This window comes from Eretmochelys imbricata, chromosome 1 (genome assembly GCF_965152235.1).
Source record: "Eretmochelys imbricata isolate rEreImb1 chromosome 1, rEreImb1.hap1, whole genome shotgun sequence".
NCBI lineage: Eukaryota > Metazoa > Chordata > Testudines > Cheloniidae > Eretmochelys > Eretmochelys imbricata.
In genome coordinates, this window is record NC_135572.1 from 165,218,588 (window position 1) to 165,232,899 (window position 14,312).

The 14,312-nt window shown below is 41.5% G+C and overlaps 1 protein-coding gene across 1 annotated transcript in view; it reads right to left on the reverse strand.

Moving 5' to 3' along the window:
* The window catches only part of MRPS6 (mitochondrial ribosomal protein S6), a 75,699-nt gene that overhangs the window by 872 nt on the left and 60,515 nt on the right, over window positions 1–14,312 (reverse strand). The window contains exon 2 of the mRNA XM_077818890.1: window positions 12,694–12,833. Coding sequence (XP_077675016.1) covers window positions 12,694–12,833 — 140 coding nt within the window. The remainder of the gene's footprint in view (window positions 1–12,693; window positions 12,834–14,312) is intronic.

A 14,312-nucleotide genomic window follows, 5' to 3' on the forward strand; every position in this document is an offset into this window, starting at 1 on the left:
AGGGGTCTGCCTTTACTTACTCCATACATTTACATACATAGTATTTTTCACACCATTTAGAAGTTGCATATTTATTTGAGTTAAAAAAAATGTACACTTTCCCTCCTTGAATTCAATGCATTTCTCCTCAGGGATCCTTGCCATGTGGAGAATGGACTCACGAACAGATGTCAGTGTCAAACATCTAAAGCTTATATATCATATGGGCAATATTTCATCCATCCCAATACTACTTTATAAGTGAGTGGAAGTTTAAAATAGCAGCAGGAAGTAGGGAGGGAGGAGAGCGAGCGAACTGGAGCTAGCCCAAATGAGCATGTATTCATTAGTGACATGTTTTAACTTCTGAAAACTGAGGACGCTCCATTTCTATTTAAGGCCCCTATGTCACTTCTGCAGTCACTCAAGTCAAGTAACTCACGCATTGGATCCTGTTCTATTAATTCACTTTTCATTTTGAAGGAATCTTTTTAAACTCCAGTGGGATAGAGCGAATGGTAAGGTCTATTGCTCTTCCAAACATATGCTAGTCCCATTTTGGAGGAGAGACTACAACTGGATATTGTATTTCGGTGTTCAGAAATAAATCCTCATATAATTCCCATATCCTCAAATTTTTTCAGAGAGCGAGGTCCACGGCTCTTGCATATTTTGAGTGATTTTACTGCAGCCAGCATATTCATGTTGAAAGATAAGAAATAGATGGCAATTTGGCATTGTAAATAAACTTGTAGTTGTGGGGATTTTTAATCCATCAGCTTGCTTTTGGTAAGGCTTTAACTACAGTACAGTACAAAGGAAGTCTCAGCTGTCTCTCAGAAGTCCTATTAAAGATTAGACGATTACAGTGAGTAGACAGTTTCCAACTGCAGCATTCATTAAAGATACAGTAGACCGCACAATAATTCCCATTTAGCTTTTTGTTTTAAAACTTCTGTACAGTCGCATTTATTAAAGCTATGTGAGTAAAGACAACTGCTCTCTCTGAAGTATACCTCAGTAGAATGCAAAAACGAGTCAGCCACAAAGGGGAACCATATCTTCTTCACATATAATTAGGGCCTTACCAAATTTACGGCCATGAAAAACACGTCACGGACCGTGAAATCTGGTCTTTTGTGTGCTTTTACTCTATACTATACAGATTTCATGGGAGAGACCAGCATTTCTCAAATTGGGGGTTCTAGCCCAAAAGGGAGTTGCGGGGGGGGGGGGGGGTTTGCAAGGTTATCGTAGGGGGGTTACAGTATTTCCACCCTTACTACTTTGCTGTCTTCAGAGCTGGGCAGCCAGAGAGCAGTGGCTGTTGGGTGGGCACCCAGCTCTGAAGGCAGCGCCCCGCCAGCAATACCATACCATACCAGGCCCCCCTTACTGCTGCGCTGCTGCCTTCAGAGGTGGGTGGCTGGAGAGCGGCAGTTGCTGACTGTGGACCCAGCTCTGCAGGCAGCAGTGCAGAGGTAAGGGTGGCAGTACCACACCAGGCCATCCTTATCTTTGCACTGCTGCTGCCAGCAGCTCTGCCTTCAGAGCTGGGATCCTGGCCAGCAGTCACTGCTCTCTGGTCGCCCAGCAGCAGCACGGAAGCAAAGGTAGCAGTACCACAACCCCCACTGCAATAACCTTGTGACCCCCCCTCCCCCCCTCCACCCCCCACACACACCTTCTTTCTTGGTCAGGACCCCTACAATTACAACACCATGAAATTTCAGATTTAAATACCTGAAATGATGACATTTACGATTGTTAAAATCCTATGACTGTGAAATTGACCAAAATGGACTGGGAATTTGGTAGGGCCCTACATAAAACCCAGAACAATCCATACTCAAAACAAACAGAGGCCAAGTGTACCAGCTAGTTTTACTTGGAAATTATATCTGACATGTAGTACTTTTTCCCCACAGTAAGGGCCAGATTCTAATGTAATCTAATTTCAGGTGCATACAATGCATCACAGCACACTCACAAAAGTGTTGAGCTATGCAACAAGTGCCAGGCACCCAAGATGAGAAACTGGGCCTACATATACATCAGAACACAGAGTGCAGAGAATGTGTCAACAACAAAAAGTTCTTTACGTTTTCCATATTATGACATATGAGGAAAACAAACTCCTCCAATCTAAATACCTGCGAGAGGAAGTCCCATGACCATCACCAGGTATTTCACACAGAGAGAGAACAAAATTCCCCCACTACGGAGGGGCAGCACAAAGCCTATGGGTCTGCCTACACTGCAACTGGGAGCGAACCTCCCAGCCCAGGTAGATAGAGGCATGTTAGCTCTGCTCAAGCTAGTGCGCTAAAAATAGCAGTTTGGAGGTTGCAGTGCAGATAAGTGGTTTGGGGTAGTCACCTGAGATTGGACCCTGGGGTTCGGGCAGCCTTGAACTCGAGTAGCTGCGTGTTGCATTGTCCGCACTGTTACGGCTAGCATGCTAGCTCGAGCAGAGCTAACACAAGTCTCTCTACTTGTGCTGGGATGCTCGCTCCCTGCTGCAGTGTAGACATATCCTATACGCCACTTTTAAGGGTAAAGGTGGGACATAAGTGGTGCAAAGGTCTTACGCTGGCCTGCTGCACAGAGGTGAATGCTGCACACAAGGAGAAAACAATAAAGGAGGATTTCCTTAACTGAGCATTCCCAGCCCCTAAATGAATGTGCAGCAATGGACACTAATAACCTTTTGTAGCAGAAGTGCTACAATTTGGAAAACTAAATTAAAGTACTTAATTTCCCTGTATTAGGCTTGAATGGCAAAATCTCCCATGATACTACTTAAGGGACCCAATCCTGTAGTCTGTACTGAAGCAACTAGTCCCCTTGGGGCAGATCCTCAGTGTATAAGGTCAGGTGAAACTATGACAATTTACACCCCATGACTTCAATGGGACTAGTTATGTGAAACTACTCCTCTCATGAATGCTACAATGAGGCCTAATTGCAAAGTCTCAGGGACTTCAATGGGGAGCAGGATTGGGCCCAATACATCTGGAAAAACAGAAATGCCTTAATACTGTCTTATCTCCAGTGAGTAAGAGAAGTCACATACTTTAGACTTTATATAAAAAAACAATGGGTAAAGCCTAACAATAGTGGAATAAATTACAACTCTAACGTTTCCCAAAGGATGTGCATGGTCAAGGAAGGAAAATCCTATTTTCAGTTAAGATATTGACTACCACAGCAAAGATGCAGGACCCTGAAATCCTTTCATAGTTCCAACCAAAAAGGAAAGGAAAGCAAGTTCTAATAGATCGTACTACATCAACGTTTGCATGCTCTTTAGCAGTTAGCAACAACATTCATTCATGAACCGCCCCACTTTTCCATGCTATTTTGGCTTTGCTTTTACAGAATTTCATTCCATTTCTAAATGCAAGTTGTGTGCTGCTTTTTACTGTGCTCCTAAAACTGCAATAGCTTTTCTCCCAAAGGCAGGTTTACTGCTTTGTGGTCTCTCACACATAAGCAGACAGTGGAAATTTCCACTGACGCACTGTTGATAAACGAAGGAGAAGTGGGGGATGGGAAGGATGAGCTGCTCCAGCACGTCTGTGTCTTTTTCACAGAGTAGATATTTTAGCTGAAGACACAAAAATGCAGCAGTTGGGAGAATGCAATTTAGAAACAATACCAACCATCCTTCCTTCAGCGTAAGAAAGCAGTAATTGCTCTGATCTATAAACGGGGCGGGGGGGGGGGAGGGGATAACAAGTCTTTTTGCCTTTTGTTTCCATTAATTTAATTGTGCTTAAACAAAAAACAAAACAAAACAAAACCATGTTAGGCTGCTGCGATTCACGAGCTGATCTGGAACCCTGCCCATAAAGACAAAGGTAGCTAGTCAGAGATGTGTATCTGAATACAGATGTAGGTATTTAAACCTATAGTTCAATCGCACACAGCAGCCTCACGTTTTTCTTCGTTTAAAGCAGTCAGCTGTGGACACACAAATATTGCAGCTACTCTTTGTCAGGTGACCAAAATAAAACCCCAGCAAGGCTGGGAGGAGGATAACATGGAATATAGGAGATAAACAGTCTCTTTTTGCACGCACAGCTGGAAAATGGGAGTTTCAACTCTCTAGGAGTTAGCAAAGTCATCAGGGAGAAAGACAGGAAAATTCCACTCTGATTCACTGTGAGACCAGTTATTTTTGTAACCCTGTTCTACGGTAAATAGAAGGGTAATTTAAATACAGGACAGCAGAACCTTTATCTGCTGAAATGTCAGTGCTATCAAAGGAAGGGGGTCTCCTTTTGCACCTTAAAGTAGCGAGATTTCATTTCTTATATATCCAGGCCAAGAATTATTTCAACCTTTAGCCCAAAAATTACCCACATCTCTGTTTTCAAATGGGTACTTTGACTTAGATGACACATGAGAAGCTCCTAGATCAAAGCTTGCTTTTAAATCTTCTTGGGACATAGCTCTCAGCCTAGTGTACTGTGATTGAGAGCAGAGAGAAAGGGAAGAACTGAAAGAGGTTGAGTGGTCAGCAATCTGGTTAGCTACCCAAAAAAGTTTCCACATGCTGCAAAGGAGAGAATGTTAGATATGGTTAGCCCTCATGCTTTAGGACTCCTCTTTTCTTTAGGAGCTTTAAATCTTGGGGCTTGTCTACACTGACACTTTACAGTGCTGCAACTTTCTCACTCAGGGGTGTGAAAAAACACCCCCCCCCCCCGAACGCTGCAACTACACAGCCATGTTAAAGCGCTGCCGTGGCATGCCCTAAGTAAGCTTCCGTAATGGAGAGGTTGAGGGGGTCGGAGAGAGTGCAGGCTCTAATCTACAGGTAGGATGGGAATGTCCATCGGGATTCAGAGTGGAGGACAAGAGGGGTGACATTATAATGAGAGTTACTGGATGTTTCTGCCAAAACTAACCTAATTGAAATAGTTAATTTTGACATTTGAAATACCATTGTTAGACGTTAGCATTAGCACCCCACTGAGGCCTGTGGTCACATTATAGGTTTGTTTTTTGTCCCTCTGGATTTTAAACATTGTAAAGGCTCCCAGAGAATTCTGATGGACACTCATTATTTTTACTCTTATAAATCAGAATAAATAAAATTACATCCAGATGGTATGGGTTAGTGAATAAGGATTCAACCCCTCTCTCTCAAATGGAAATACTGTTCTGTAATAAGCTGCCTGTTTAAAAATAAGTTGTACAAGGACAGCACCTAGCCTCAAAATACACAGTACTCAGAAGCAGGAAACCCTGAACAACACACTACCTGGCATTTGCACAATAATGCTTCTAATATCTGAGCCACTTCAAGAACACTGAAATTGTTAAAAAACTCCTCTGAGGAATTATCCCCAGTTTACACATTGGGAAATTGAGGTACAGAGACATGAAAGGAGCAAATCCTATCCCCTGAGGAGGGGACAGAGCCACCCACTGCTGTGTGTATCCTGTAGTCCTTCCTCCACAGAAGAGAGGATGCTAGGGGGTAGAGAGGCTAGTCACACTACTTCAGGAGGCTGGAGTAACAGCTATGGAGCAGATCCACTATAAGGAGCTCCCCAAAGCTCAGGTGAGCTATTCAAGCTGAAATCCTCTTCCCAGAAGGCAGTCCATATGATATTCCCAGTGTCACACAGTGAATCAACAGCAGAGCAAGAAATACAACCTAAGTTTCCTGACTTCTAGTCCTGGGTTCTATTAGGTGTTCAATTCCATTTCTTATACCCAATCATAACCATGGTATCTGAGCGCCAATATAGCAAGAAAAGCAAAATCTGAATTTGCTGTGTCAGAAAACAAATAGGCTGATGAGACATGTAGGAATAAACATCAAAACAAAAAAAGATTGAGTGGCATGTGGGCAAATAAATGAGGACTGCTACCTTTTCAAAATTAAACCTGAAAAGGAAGAAAACAACAAGGTGAAAAAAGCTGGCAAATGGCACATGGTATCTATTATGAATATCCAAAATTATGCATAGTTTGCAGCGGAACGCACAAATAAATGAAATGAATTCTACAGAGAGTGTGTGGACAGAGCTAAGAAAGCTACTGAATTCCAAACAGATTATAGAAAAAACAAACAAACATGGTGGGTGAGGCAAGATCTTTATTGGACCCAACCTTTCTGTTACACAGCGATAAACTGAATTTAAAATGTTCAGTGCTGTTTCACAAAAAACATCTCTACTAACAAATCTGACCTTCTCTAGGACACAGAGAGATACAGGGTCAGAGGCAGGATTCTAAAACTCTGGATTCCTGGCTCCTATTCCTGTGCTCAAATCAACATGTACTGGCTCTCTAGCATAAACAATACCATGGGTTTAAAATATTAGTAGTGTCCTCCAGTTTTACATTAAAACACCAATACAGCAATGATTTAGTCAAATTTTTTCCTAAATTTACCCCAACACGCACATAGAAATTTATAGTTTTTGTAATGTTTAAAGCGTACTAAGAGCTCACATGCTTCCAGCAGTTCAGAGCTGATGTTTATCCTTTGGACAAGCAAATTTTAATTCTTTTTTTTAAAAAGCCATAATTTGCCTAAAAAAACCCACCAAACATTAGGGGGAAAACATACAGTAACAGAAATTACAGGTATTAAGAGTGAAATTTTGTTCCTATTGAAGTCAATGCAGAAGTCCCATGGTCTTCGATGAAGCCAGGATTTCACCTTATGTATAATTTTGGCCCCCCAATGACATATCTTTATCATAAAGGTCAGATACTGTAAGTGATTAGAAAGTTATATGATTAAAAACAAAAAGGAATACAGAAAGCTGCAACTATTCCTAAATTTAAGAAATGGTATTTAGGAAAGGTAAGCAATATTTCACCCACCACATGGGCTACAAAAGAGCTGTTTTTCTGTTCAGGATACATTTTATACATCTAGCTCTCAAAATATACACGAATATGAATTGCTAGCCATCTTCTCACAATTACTTAAACTTAAAGGCTCAGTTATACCCTGAAACATAAAGGTAAACACCACCCAAGTTCCTGGGAAAACTATTACTGATACAGTGTTTGCACAAGAGATGTTTTTCAAGGACACAGCAGATTGCACAGAGGTAAATTTAAGAGGAAGACACAGCCCTGAATTTGTACCAGTTCAAGTGTTGCCCCCACCATCAATATACTCTTTCACAGTAAATACAGTTTGCTTACTAAGATCAAGGTAACTTTACACTTCTGCTGAGATCTTCAAAGCTGCCTAGGGGATTTAGACACCCAACTTCCATTAAGTTTAATGGCAATTGTGTGTCTAAATCCCTTATGGGCTTTGAAAAATCAAAACATTGAAATAAGTAGAGATCAGTTGGCTGTAAAATTCCCATTACCTGGCAACGCCCCTGGGTATTCTTAAAATACTCGTTTGCCCCTCATATACCAACAGCATTCTCTGAAGAGTGGCATGGTAGCACTATGGATCCACACAACAAACAACTGCCCTACAATTAACCTCTGAATATTTTCCTGTTTGACTCCTCTCCATTTAGTAAAGGCATTACATTAACCTGGCTAAGTACCTTAGCTGCTTGTCATGTATATTATACTGTATGATTTTGTGCCATGTTTCTCAGTCAAACCCAGCTTTATTATTGCACATGAATATTTTACCCGTATTTTAAAATGTAATGAACTAGATGGAAAAAGAATATTCAGTAAAACAGAGAGGGCTCCAACTATGGTCTGTGGACCATAGAGCACTTTTTGGTGGGATTGTTCAGAGCTGGCAGGGTCGCCCTGTGCTGGCTCTCTACAATATTTCCAATTGAGAAAAACAAAATGGGTAGGAGGGGGAGCTGAAGCAAAGAGCAAAAGCAGACAGTATAATTACTGTTTTACCCTACTAGAAAAAAAATAAACACACTCGAGACAAGCGAAAACCCATTATATAATTTCCTAATGTAACTTTTTCATGTAAACACTCCCCGTAGCTGGCACAGGGACGTTATGCCTCTATAACTGGAAGGCAGGTGGTTCATATGATGGTCACTGGGAGGAGACTGTTTCCCATGGAAAATCTCTGCTAAAATGTGGCCTACACTATGAATGTTTTACTGTCGGAGTTCTCACACTGTTTACCAGCCAGGAGGCCAAAGGTGAGTGGATTCAGCATACATCCCAAGCCCACAAGCATCTGGAAACAAAGGGAAGCAATCAATTGAACGATTAGCTTTACCAAGAGTCACATAAAACCGCCACGCAAGGCTTCGAAAGATTCAGAATTCTGTCCTATCCGTCTCTTCTTACTAGACATAATACCACTTACACCAATGCTTCTCAAGCTATCTGATGTGGGGGACTGGCAATTTTTTTTTCCAATGTGCGCCCAGACCGGCAGTCGATGGCTCATGGACCGGCACCGGTCCACAGACCACCACTTTGAGTAGCACTGACCTATGCCACTCATAGTAGCCTTTTAGTTTCCTTCATAAACAGCTTTGGCAGAATGAGAGATGGAGCTGTGACACTTAAAACCAAGTTAATGAGACAGAAGAGTTAAACAGCATTCAAAAAGTGCCTATTAAAGGGAAGATTAATTTAAGATTTTTTAATAAAAGACAGGTTGCTGGATGTAGATTTAGCTCACTGTAATATTTTGATAAACTACTGTGGTTTTCACGCTGTGTACCATTTTAAATAAAACAATTAAATACCTTTACAAGTGTTATAGGGAGGGAACAAAGTGATTTTAAAAGGTGAATAAAGAACTGGCTTTTATTTCCTATTCCTAGAATTTGCTTAATTACCTGAGTTACCTAAGGTCTTAAACACAGAAAATATCTGATGGCACATCAATAATCCACCACAAATGAGTACTGCAGCACAGCTCTATCTGCTACAGAAGAACAATCACAGCACATGGGGACATCCAGGGACACACTCCCGCTTATTATAGGCACAGCTTGAACAGCACTGCCTGTTATTAAGGTTGCCTAACACTACTCACTGTACAGACCCTGTTTTAAGTTGCTCACAACCTTTTCAGACTTAAACCGTTTGGGCTGAAATTTTACACGCTCAGTGTCTGCCTCAAATTGAGGGTTGTTGTGTGTGTTTGTGTTATTTATTTATTTTATTTCAGCTAAAACCATTCAGACACTTCTAACAAGACCAAGAAAAAAAAAATACGTTGTTTTGTCCATGTTAAAAAATTCTTGAAACCTCTCTCTGAACAGCTCTAGCCTCCCATGCTTTGGAGCAGGCACGTGAATTTGGCAGGGATGTGCCTTTTGCCACGAAATCCAAGCAAATGAGGCCAAGTTAAGTCTGAAAAACTGTTGTTTGCACTGGCTCAGTAGAGACTTCTTAGAGTACAACAGCTAAAATCTCTGATGACTCCATCCGCACGGAGCATGCTGGAGCCTCTCACAGCTCCTGCATGTGATTGCACATGTACCAGCCCCACTGAGCATGCTCCAGTTCAGGACCACATGGGTGAAGAGCTGGGTACTCGAATTGAGGGCAGGGAGCCTGTCTCTCCTTCTGTGCTCAATATCCCCACTGCTGGCATCCACGCAGCATGGAGGAGTAAACAGTCTGACTCTAATGCAGAGGAGATAAAAGTCAGACAGGGAAGAGGGAAAGGAGTAGACTGGGACAAGACTACTAGGACTAGAGGATGGGCGAGACAGGCAGAAATTGAGACTGGGACTAGCTGGGCAGGGAGACTGGGACTTGGAACTGGGTGGGGAAAGGGAGACTGGCCCTGGGAGCTTGTGACACAAGTGAGAAGGATGAGCAGGTTGGCTCATGGGGGGAAAGACAGAGTTGGTTAGACAAGGAGACTGGGGCTAGGAACCAGTGGGGGGGGGAGGGGGAGCAACAGGAGCAGAGGAGAGGGGGAAGACAGATCTAGCAAACAGCTTGGGTGAGGAGGCATAACTGGGCAAGGAGAATGGGACAAGCAACTAGGAAGGGGTTAGACTGGGATAAGGAGCAAAACGCACTATGGAACTTCTAGTGCACAGTAGCAAGGCCCATGGCCACAACTCGAATGTGGCACACTAGTGCAGCGCACTTACCCTGGCTTGCAGCACACTATCTCATCATGTAGATAACTTCTATGGTTGCTGTGCATCCTTAATTTGTCCCTCCTTGTGCTTATATGCCTATGCATTATGATAGTCTTTAATTACATGATCATATATCATAGGACCCCTGCCTCATTCAGTGCACAGAATGGACCTGCTCTAGGGATGAATCTGGGTTGTGCAGTAAAGGAGGCTTCTGTTTATTAGGACCCCTGACTCATTTGTTGCAGAAGTTGAAAGGTGTGTAATGAATGGGGATTGCAGGAAGAGAACGGGAAATCTCATGGTTAAGACAACTGAACAGTGCCCAGGAGAGTTGGATTCTATCCCTACCTCTGCCACAGAATTCCTACGTCATGGTGGGCTTGTCACTTGAACCAAACTTTTTCACAGGTGGTCCCTAATCGTGTGTTCCTCATTTTTTTGGAAGCCTGACTTAACCCTGGGATCTGATCTGCAGAAGTGTTGACCGCTCACAGCTCCAACTGCCGTCAATGGGAGCTGTGCTTGAATATATAATGCAAATACCCTGAAAAGTCAGGTCCTAGGCATCTCAAATTGGACACCCAAAATTAGTAGATACTTTTGACCTTAATCTATCTGTGTTTCAGTTCCCCATTTGTAAAATGGGGATAATACCATCCACAACATCCTGTGAGATGAGTGAAGATAAATTAATATTTGTGAAACATTCAAATACTACAGTGTTGAGTGCCATAGGGAAAACCCACAAGGAAATTAATAATTCTGCATTCAGAAAACGGTTTGGATAGTGTGCAGTAAATCAGGTCTGCGGCCATATATTGAACAATGGGAATAAAACTTAAAACACTGAATAGTTGCTCATTCAGTGTTCACTGTCCATCCTGTGCACTGAATGAGACAGGAGACAAATTAAGGTTGCACAGGCAAACTTAATTCTGTTATTTCCTTACTTCTAGGTGCTTGACTTTGCAATTTCAATGTTCTTTTAATATAGCTGTTTGTGTGCAATTGTATATAGCGCCAGAAACACTGTATGGCAAGTGACAGAAAATGCAGCCCCAGAGCTGAAGAGGCCACAATTTATTTGCTAGATCCTGTGAACAGTTACTTTCATGTTTAGACAATGAGACTAAACACTGGACTAATGGCTTGCAGGATTAGGCAATGCGCCAGTGCGTGATAATTACAAACACCAAGAAGGAAGGGAGGAGGAAGATGATGGTCATACAGCGCTGTTGCTTTGGTTAGCAATATGCACCTCATGGAGGTTTCAAGGTTTTGTTTGAGTGGGAGAGAGGAGGAATTGTTTGCTGGTTTTGTTTCTCCCCCTCAAACTGGCAGAGATCACCTCTCTGACTTTACACAGGAGAATAAAAAGGTCTTCTGAAGTGGGACTGAATTTGTGAGTGAAACGTGGGGAAAGAAGTTGAGAAAGGCTATGCAGCTTAAACATGCATCTTTCAAAGTGTACGTGATTTTCCCTTTGCATGTACCCAGCCTATCCAAAGGTTAGTTTGCATATTGGCTGGCCATCAAATTTCACATATTTATGTGAAAAATATTAAGAAAAATGTATCTTAATGTTATTTTGAGTACTGTATGCAGCCACTATATAATACCCGTTGCCTAGCAACGTTTCTCAATCCTTTCAGAGAAGCAGCATCCATATCAGAGGTAGTCTCAAATAGTTTAACAGCAGCAAAGCACAGGGTTAAGCAATCAAAAGGATGAAATCTTCATTACATTCTCACTGCATCCAGGAAGAGAGTTTATATTCAACATAATAATGCAGTATATCACATAAATGCATTCTGCAAAAATTATCCCCAAAATAATTGAGTCATTATTATACTTCCCTCAAATTATGCAGACAGATAGTCCTCTTTAATAAAAAATAGCATTATGGAAACAAGTATGTCTTGTCTTGTATGTCAGGGCACATATGGCAGCTAACAGTTCAGACATGTTAGAATAAAAAAAAAAAATCACTACCGCCAATTAGTATTGGCATTTCATTTACAGTCAATAGATTCTGTTGTTGTTGAAGTCCTATCACTGGCTTCTGGGGAAAAAAATTACGCATCCAGGAGGAAGCACAGTCTTTACTGTGGAAGATATCTCTCAGGGTTTGTCTACACGGCAGTCAGACATCCACGGCTGTCCTGTGCCAGTTGACTTGGGCTCACGGGGCTCAAACTAAGGGTCTGTTTAACTGCAGCGTAGATGTTGGGACACGGGTTGCAGCCCGAGCTCTGGGACCCTCCCACCTAGCATGGTCCTAGAGTCTGGGCTCCAGCATGAGCCCAGACATCTGCACTGCAATTAAACAGCCCGAGCCCCACAAGCCCAAGTCAGCTGGCACGGGTCAGTCGAGGGTTTTTAACTGTAGCATAGACACACCATCAGAATACAGCTTGTTTAGACACTTGAAACAAGACTATTTGCAGCACTGTGGTTGATGGACTTACAATAAAAACTAACTCGCACAAGATAAACATACTTAGAACTCATAGTGCTTTACAAGTTATATGCCAATAGTCATAGGATACTTACTCGGGTTACCCATCTCCTACATATTTGAACTGATACCCACAGAAAAGACCAAACCAGCCACCATAAATGTTTACATTTTAAGAGATTGAAGGGATTTTAAGGGATCTGATATAGACCATACCCTCCTCTTCTGTGATCTTGATTATGCTTGGAGATTTTATATGGCAGTGATCTTTCTCCCAGGTTTTCCAAGTTCCTCACAACTGCTCCTCTCTCCATCAAAGCCTCTATTGTGCGCTTCAGTGCAGCAGCCATCTCAGGCTTCAAAAAGAGAAAAAAGAAAAAAGAAACACACTCAGATATGGTTCTAAATTAATTAGAATAAATTAATATAGTTACCTAGTTCAACTGTTAGAGGAGGCAAATTAGCAACACAACAAGCCAATGAGGAAACATGAATTGACATCTTACTCAAATATAAAAACTGAAATTTTGAAACTGTAGCCCTGACTCTGCTACCATTGAGCTCGATGATGCAAAATCAGGCTCTATCGATGGGAAAAGAGCCAAAACAGTCAATGGGCCTGATTCACGTCTGCCCTGCACCTTGTATAGCCATTTATATCAAGTCCACTGATTTGGAATCATTTTGCGTGCTGTTTGTACTGGTATAAATAAATACAAGAGGTTCAGGGGAACAGTGAATCAGCCCCAGTGGTTTTAAGGCTCTAATCAGATTTCCATGGACCATTAACATAATAAATAAATCAGTGCATTAACAACAATTTCTCAGTCCAATAACTGGCATAATTTATGGTGTTGCTCAACATAATGAAAAAATCAAATAAAAAGCGTACAAAGGGAATCAGCCAAAGTTTGGCTGATTGCAGATACCACTGATTAGCTAGCTAGAGACTTATTTTACATGGTCATTTCAATTACGTATGTGTAAAAAGAACATGGAGCCTTGTTTAGATTCATGGTGAAATATTTCATTGACTTTATAAATGTTTGGAATTTGAGCAAAAGTTTGGCTTTATTTATGAAATAAGGAACTGAAAAGGACAATGTATAAATGAATTCTGCTCCTAACAAGTAACTGTACTGATCTGAGGAATGGACACACTGCCAAAGACTGAACAGTTTCTTTCTTAGCACATATCAAGGCTGGTTTATAGTTTTAGACCAGTTCAACACTCACCCTTCACCATTACTTTATTTCATCTTTATTTATAGAAAAGCTAAAATAAATGTTTCAGTTGTGTGTCTTCAAGATTGTTGGAACTTGGTGAAGAGGATTATCAGCATTCCCAGGGAACAACACATTCATCCTACTATTTATGACACACTAAGTGATGCTGACAGGCAATCTCAAGAACCACAACCACATTGTTAATACAGTGTTTCTAGATGCTGATGTGAGAAGTAAGAGGAAGTAGCGTGGGGAAACAAATCCCATATGGAGAAGGGAAAACGGAGACTGTAAGTAGCTATAATATCCAACAGAATTATAAAAAATACGCTGTACAGATACTTATAAGATCACATCTCACATTAAAACATATTCCTGTGCTCACTTGCTTGATGTAATGGCAAGAGCTGGAAATAAGAAAGTTATGAAATATAGTTAGCAAAATTTTAAAATGGTTAGAATTTAAGTAAACATATCACTGTGACAGTCTCAGCATTCCCTCTCAGCCTGAAGTGACCTTGTGCAATTCCTCACTTACCTTATCTGTAAAATGAGTGAATATTAGTTACCTCCCTCTAAGGTAGGAATATGAAGCCTTGGTTAACAAC